Source organism: Engraulis encrasicolus, chromosome 6 (assembly GCF_034702125.1).
Source record: "Engraulis encrasicolus isolate BLACKSEA-1 chromosome 6, IST_EnEncr_1.0, whole genome shotgun sequence".
Taxonomy (NCBI): Eukaryota; Metazoa; Chordata; class Actinopteri; order Clupeiformes; family Engraulidae; genus Engraulis; species Engraulis encrasicolus.
This window is the reverse complement of record NC_085862.1, coordinates 16,185,066-16,192,880: the sequence shown is the minus strand read 5'-3', so window position 1 is coordinate 16,192,880 and position 7,815 is coordinate 16,185,066. Positions and strand designations below refer to the sequence as shown.

General features: G+C 48.7%; 1 protein-coding gene across 2 annotated transcripts in view; it reads right to left on the bottom strand.

Moving 5' to 3' along the window:
- syde2 (synapse defective 1, Rho GTPase, homolog 2 (C. elegans)) overlaps positions 1-6,269 on the bottom strand; it is an 83,637-nt gene extending 77,368 nt beyond the window's left edge. The window contains exon 1 of one of the 2 annotated variants that reach the window (XM_063200781.1): positions 4,020-6,269. In XM_063200781.1, the coding sequence (XP_063056851.1) occupies positions 4,020-6,084 (2,065 nt within the window). In that variant the 5' untranslated portion in view covers positions 6,085-6,269. The remainder of the gene's footprint in view (positions 1-4,019) is intronic. The other variant, XM_063200783.1, reaches the window with a different exon arrangement.
- Positions 6,270-7,815: the final 1,546 nt, after the last annotated feature.

Sequence of the window (7,815 nt, the reverse complement as noted above, 5' to 3'; positions counted from 1 at the left end):
ATGTATTTGGTACCCTCCTGAGGTAGGTGTGTGTGTGTGTGTGTGTGTGTGTGTGTGTGTGTGTGTGTGTGTGTGTGTGTGTGTGTGTGTGTGTGTGTGCGCGTGTGTGTGTGCACACTGCATCCATGTGTCTTTGTGTGTGTCTGTGTGCGTGTGCGTGTTTGTGTGCTTGTGTGCGAGCGTGCGTGTGCCTGTGTGTGCGTGCAAGCAAGCGTCTGTGTGTGTGTGTGTGCATGCGTGTGTATGTACTGTATGTGTGTGCATGTATGTGTGTGTGTGTGAATGTATTATTGACACATGAGACATGTCAACATGCAGGCTGTTGGGGGTGTAGGGGGGGGGGGGGGGGGTGGGGGTGGGGAGGGCGGGAATGGGGGGCGGCAGGTGCTGGCACAGGCCATAAGTGGAGCAGACAATCTCCTGCCTGTTGCTGTGTGTTACCGTCCCTCACCTCAACATTTGATACATTCACAAACAAGCCAAGCTGAGAGAATGCCAAGCAAGCCAAGTAGACTACCCCCATACTGTATCTGGAGCATGCTTTGGTGTGTGTGTGTGTGTGTGTGTGTGTGTGTGTGTGTGTGTGTGTGTGTGTGTGTGTGTGTGTGTGTGTGTGTGTGTGTGTGTGTGTGTGTGTGTGTGTGTGTTTGTGTACAACACACAAGGGCTATAAAACCATGCCTATCTAAAAGTGTGTGTGTGTGTGTGTGTGTGGGGGGGGGGTGGCTATAAAACCATGACAGTCTAAAAGCATAGCTCTCAGGTATCACTTCTACACAGCGATGTTCTAGCAAGCGCGAGCGGCTGCCAACAAGTCTTTCTTCTCCTTCAGACAGGGTGCTAAAATGCACACGCACGCACGCACGCACGCACGCACACACGCACACACACACACGCCTCAGACTGGGTTGTAAAGCAGACTATACCCCCAGGGGCTGCTCCAGAAATATTTAGCTGCTGCAAACTGAACTGAACCAAACACTAGTTCATCATCAGTGTTGATGGAAAAGCAAAAGAAGAGAGAGAGAGAGAGAGAGAGAGAGAGAGAGAGAGAGAGAGAGAGAGCGAGAGCGAGAGCGAGAGAGATGGGAGGACCAGTTTTTGTTAATGTTTGCGTTGGTTGATAACCATCAGATTGTGTATGTAGTACATATCATCTTGTGCATCGCCGGAAGACAGACGGGGAATCTTAACTGGAGAAAACACACCAGAGCAGCACAGACACAATTATTTTTCTTCTTGTAATCAAGCACACAAAATGTGCACATCTGTGACCTATTTTCTTTTCTTGCATGTATCCTCCACTTCATTCACGAGTCTTCCTGATGGCAGATCAGCACTAAGGGGAGTGATGAGGAGTGTGCTGTGCTGCTGACTGCCGAGTCCTACGCATGTAGCCTGACTGACAGAGGAGACGGTGGGACATCAAGTCAGCTTCATGTGTGTGTTCCCTCCCTTGCTAGAAGGATGGCCTCAGGGTGTAGCCTCCAAAGCTGTGTTAGCAGCAGCATGTCATTGTCATTTAGTGCCCTCAGGTGACAAACATCCTGAACCAACTAGCAAACACACACACACACACACACACACCTCAACTGCAGGGAAAACACCATCAGGAAGAGAATGAGAAGTATTTCAGAGGTTTTTCGTGTTCTTAAAGCGGATGGCGGATGTGGGGAACGTGAGAGTAGTGTTTGCAGTGTATCTGGTTTCTAGAGGAGCAGAGGCAGCTTGACTCTGCTTTGCGAGTTCAGGAACTGACCAGGATAATTAAAGTTGAATGGGAGCTTGTTGGCAACAGAGAAGAAGGGGTAAAAAAAAAACAAAGTCGCCGAGTTGTCAAGTCATGCTGCTCTCTGGTGTTTTGGTTGGTGGCTCTCTACAGTACAGAAAGCATGTGAGTGCCTACTTGTGTGTGTGTGTGTGTGTGTGTGTGTGTGTGTGTGTGTGTGTGTGTGTGTGTGTGTGTGTGTGTGTGTGTAAAGTGGTGCTGGACTGGCTCTGGCTTTGTGAGTGTGTGCGTGTGTGTGTGTGTGTACAGTACATGGTGTGTGTGTGTGTGTGTGTGTGTGTCTGCGTGCGTGCGTGCGTGCGTGTGTGCGTGCTTGTGCATGCGCGTGGGTGTACGAGTGAGCTTTTTGACTTGTTCACAGGGAGGGAACTCCGGGCCAGGGCAGGCTAGAGTGGGATAATCCCGGTGGTGACCTTAATAAATACTCCATCGCTCTCCCTCTCCCCATTCACCGGCCCGCCACTGGGGAACGCCGCGCCGCACAAGGACAATAACACCAAAGGCATTCAAAACATTCACTCGGCGCAGCTCTCGCTAAGCCTTGAACTTAGCCAAGCACGGCCAAATAAAAGGGAAACTCTTTGTCATGGTAAAGTAAGTACAGGCTAATCATGAACCTCTAGTCTGCTCGACACAGCCCTCCCCTCTCTGTGCCACACATACACACGCACGTACACACACACACACACACACACAACCCTGGCCAATATCATAGTAGCACTTTCAAGCTCCCTGTATGGTGTTGGAGAGAGATTACTTTTTTTTACCTGATTGCTAAAGCTCGTTTTGTGCAACTTACTGTAAGCCGTTTTTGCATTACTCTTCACACAAATTAGCAAAACTGTGTAGAAGCTAAACTAACCTAAACCTAACAGCATTTAGCAACCACACTACAAGATGGAAGAGAGAATATTATACCTCACTGAATCTACCCATGGGTGGTTTTCCCAACAAGTATAGGAGGAGCAGAGGCAGAGTAGCCAAGGGGACATAGGTCGGCTGCGACAGGGTTGCCAGATATGACTGAGTGATGATTTCCAGCCCAAAACAATGCTCAAAAAACTGCCTGGAGGCACTAAATCCCACCCAGTCGGAACTGTATTCTATTGATGTCTATGACCATGAATCTACAGGAAAAACCTGCCCAGCATCCTTTTCCCCCCTGCATATGGTTATCTAGACAGCCCAAATGGGCAGGGAAACCACCCAATCTGGCAACAGTGCTGAGGACGGGAGTAGAGTTGATGCTGATGGAGCTAATGCAGCATGCGGACTGCAGATGAGCTGCTGATGATGGGAGGCTAAAGGGAGAGGCTGACGCTAAGCTAAGTCTGGGGGTTGGAGTCAGCTGCTGATGGGAAGCTGAGGCTGAGGGCTGGTAAGGTAGCACAGGGGAAAGGGAATGCGGAGCGGAGCGGAGGGAGGGAGACACCGGCAGCCAGAGAGAAGCTTAGAGCTGCTGCTAGCCAACAGTTGTCCACACAAAAACAAATAAACACTTCCTCTTCCACACTCCACAGAGAGAGAGAGAGGGAGAGAGAGAGAGAGGGAGAGAGAGAGAGGGAGAGCGTGTGTGTGCTGCTGTGCTGACCAACCCATGAATGAAGTCTAAACACATTAGTCTTTAGCCTTGACCCAGAGACAAACCACAACATGTAGTGCTGGCAGCTTAACGGCCTGCTTAGACAACAGTCATGCCAGAAGCTTACAGATCTCACAGTCACTGTTACATCATGAAGTTATTCTTGATCTTGTTAAACAGGATACCATTTTGGTTTCATGATACAAGATTAGTGTGAGGGAAGCCCCAAAAAAGAAACATTACCATGGTGTGTTAATAATAAGATTGATTCCCAGTAACAGCCGCTACCTACCACCACCATAACCACCACCACCACCACCACCACCACCATTAATAACGAGGTAATACGTGTGTTAGTGGTTAATGTGTGCTGCAGTGAAATCCTTTTTCACTGTTGACGTGCTTCTATCTAAAACAGTGTTACATGGACCTAAATTAGTTGTGAAGGAAACCAAAAAAACCCGCCACCAGTTAGAGGAGACTATGGGGAAGCAAAGAGCCTAAGCAGTCCGTCCCTTTGCTTTGCATACGTGAGGGTTCACCAGCTGGAGAGAGGATGAAGGCGCTAAGATGAAAAGCATTCAACAGGTTGTTCCCCGTGAAGAGGGCGGACGAGAGCGCATCCGGTGTGCCCGGTGGCGTGCCTACCTGACTGATGCGCTGCCTGGCAAGGGGCGGCAGTTTTGCCTCTCTGAGTTGTCCCTTTAGTCCGGCTTGGTACTCCCTGAGCCAGCCGCAAATTAGACGGACCGTAGGCGCGCAGGGAGGACCCCGCTATGCGCTGCTTCATCTCGGACGACAGCAGGCGTCCTTTGTGCATCCACTCCTGCATTTTGTTCACCGTTAGCCCGTGGGGTTTGACAGAGCCTCTGGCGCAAGCACCGGGACTCGGGCCGTCCTGCTTGCTTCTGTCCTGCGCGTCCACATTGTCGGAAGAGCCGGTGAGGCTGTTTACAGACCCGTTGCTCTCGTTCAGCCGTCCGTCCTCGCCACTGCTTGCCGTGTCATAGGCGGCCGGTTTCTCCGACATGAGAGCTTCGTTTACCTGATTAGTCTCATCCACCCCGCCACTGACAACAGCGCCTTGGGTATCAGCGAAGTGGTTACACGGCATGTTCACAGCGGTGTATTTCATTGAACTGTCACTAACTGACCTTTGTAAGGCTACCCTGGTCCTGGGACTGCTCACATTTTGGCAGCTTTTACTCAACAGGGAGCTCTTGGGACCGAGTGCAATGTTCTCAGTAAAGTTCAACAGCGAGTCTGTGTCAGACACCTGTTGAGCGCTAAGCTTTCCAGAAGACGATCCATCACTGTTCGAGTGCTTGGTGGAAGTCTGTGAGCAAACACTATCTTGCGAGTGACTAGCAGTGCTACCCTGCTCAATAAACCCATTGTCTTCTACCTGACCATTTAAGCTAATGTCCTGCATTGCGTTTATCAGCAAGTAATACGCTTCTTTTAACTGGCTCCTCAACCTGTCGGTTTCCTCGGCGCTGTTTTGGTCAGCCCTGGATACACTTGTATCCGGCTGTGTTAATGTTTGAATTGGCATGTCAGTATTTCTCTGGATAGCACTGTGTAGGTTGAGCGAGTCTGATTCATAAAACGGTAGGATTTCGTTATCGTAGTAATCATCATCCTCGCTGTCCAGTGAATGGTGGCGCAGAGGGTCTCTCGCGCACGCGACACTGGGAGCCACGTTTACGTCGAATATCTCCAACTCGGTGGGGAAAAATGTGGGGCTGAGCATATTGGGCGTCCTGGTATCCCTCGAGTATTCCACAAACCCCTCGTAATTTTGAATGTCTTTTATCACGCTACTTTCCTCTGCACTGCACTGGACATAATGCAGGTAATTTGACTCATGAGGGAACATTTCCGTCTGATTGGATGTGGTTACGTCTGTGACCAATTCCTTCTTAAAATGTAAAGGGTTATGCGGTTTGTGAATTGAATTTGTAACGCAGCCAGCACTTAACTGTTGGCCAAACACGAGTCCGTCGCATATGATCTTCAGATCTGTCTCACAACGGACATTTGTCCCACAAGACTTTGGAGACGCATAATGACCATCTGATAATTTAACAATTGCTCTGTCTGTTTCAGCCTTAGTAAAATAAAAATGGGCATTTTCGCTGCTCCCAAACCCAATTGAATCCCCTACGGTAGTTTGCCGTGGAATGGGGACAGTGTGTTTTTTCTGCGCTTGTGGTTCCCGCAACGCTCCGTTTTGCGCTTGCCCTGAAAAGCACGGTTCTTGTTTATGAAAGCCACTCATCTCCTCTCTATCTTTGCCTCTGTCAAGATTTTCCCTTTGAACCGGGACCCCCAAGAGTTTCTCATTACTTCGACCCCCAAGCCCCGGGGCCCCGCTGAATTGAATGTCCCTTGCCCCCGTGTTTATGTGTAGTGACGCCTCGCTCTGGGGAAACGCGTTCCTAACAACTACCGTGTTCTCTACTAAACATACCTCCTTGTTGTTGAAGCTTCCATTTAAATACGTCTCATTAGAAATCATATTATCTGGTAAACAATCCAACTCAGGAATCGTTATTATTTTGTGAGTTGGCCCGTCTGTCTTTTGCAAAAGTTTTTCTTTACCTTCGGCGCCCCCGTTAGCTGCAACACCGCATCCACCAGCTGTCGTCCCTTTCTTGGATTTCTTCCCCCGAAGTTTAGCTAATAATGTCCTCCGCAGAGGATCAGCCATTCCTTTGCACCCCTGAGTTTATCCAGTTTCAGTAGATGCACTTCGATGGGTAGGAATAGACTTCGAATACCCTCGCTGCGATCGAGACTCGCCGAAGGTCCGCAGTCATCTCCATTCTCCGCTGTCACTTCTGAGCCGAGCTCTCTCCCCGGTCTCCTATGCTAGTTAGCTGCTAGCCCTCTTGCTCAACTACACCTCTCTCTCTCTCTCCCTCGCTCTCTCTCTCGTTCGCTCACCCGCTCTCCCCCTCTGCCCCCCTTGCCCTGCTTGCAGTTCAAATACTTGGAATATTTTCTGGCGGGGGTGAAAGGTTAGAGGCGTATTGCGCAAGCTCATTCACAAACATTTGATACAAAGATGCTGAACAATAAGCACTCATTGTGAAAAATAATAAGTAGCCTTCCATAGACACAAAGTATTTTTATTTAGATGGTGGTTACTTTTTTTTTTTTTGGAATACACATTTTTGGTGAATTACATATGGACGGGATATACAATAATATATGTGCATATTAGGTTGATTATAAGTATCCCAACAGGTAAATTTAATAATTAGTCAAAACAAGTTAAGCTCAGAAATGAGTTGTTAACCCAATGTTTCTAAAATGGCTATGCATACATGATTTCTAACCTTATTTCTGGAAAAGGTTTGGCTTTGACAGCAACGACATTTGGAAGATCTTGAATACTTTATGAATTTTCTGTGTGTCAGGGCACATTGGTGCAGCAGGGCAGTTGCAAGGCATGCATACATAAACAGACAAATAAATGGAGTGACATCCACAAACATGTCTGTGCAGAGGCTTCCCTGGGAAGCGGCATACCAAGAACTATTCATGTGAAAAAGGAAATAGCTCCCTTTACTCAGTTCACGGAGTCTCTTCACATACAGAGCAGCCACATTAGACTTTGAGGAACACATATTTTAATAGACAACACATTTGACAAGAAACCTAAATGCATTGCAGGCTCATACTCAGAGGACAAGTAACAATGTTATCAAATGCACCATTGTGCATTTGTATTGTGCTCAAGTTCTCAACAAATACAAAGTATTATTTTGTGAAAAGGCTGGTCCTACACTAACACATCAGCCACTTGGTCTTATTCAGTGGAGTGAATCTGAATAAGCTGTGTGGCAATTCATCACTTTCACCTGCCCAGGTGACAAGCGTGCGTCATGAATGGGATCACTGAGCTTGCGTGCCTCCTGGTGAGAGGCATGTGACTATAGCCTGAAATGAAGTGTGTGTGTGTGTATGTGTGTGTGTGTGTGTGTGTGTGTGTGTGTGTGTGTGTGTGTGTGTGTGTGTGTGTGTGTGTGTGTGTGTGCGCGCGCGCACATTTGTGCGTGTGTGCAGGGCCTCTGACAGCTTTTCCTGGGCCCAAGACAAAGTCACCTGAAAGGGCCCCCTGCCCAATGATGCAATGGGGACCCAATTCTTCCCCCCCTGTCTACCTTGGCCCAGGACAACATACCCAGTTGTCCCCCTATCGATGGGCGTGTGTGTGTGTGTGTGTGTGTGTGTGTGTGTGTGTGTGTGTGTGTGTGTGTGTGTGTGTGTGTGTGTGTGTGTGTGTGTGGCGGTTGAAGGGGTCACGGGGCCCCTTTTTCTCCTGGCATGGCACGTTTCAGACACCTCGTTCAGGCATGTTAATGAATTTCCCAGAACTGTGACAGCGCACCATCAGATCCCTGTTTAAATCAACACCTCTCTCTAGCTGCGAATC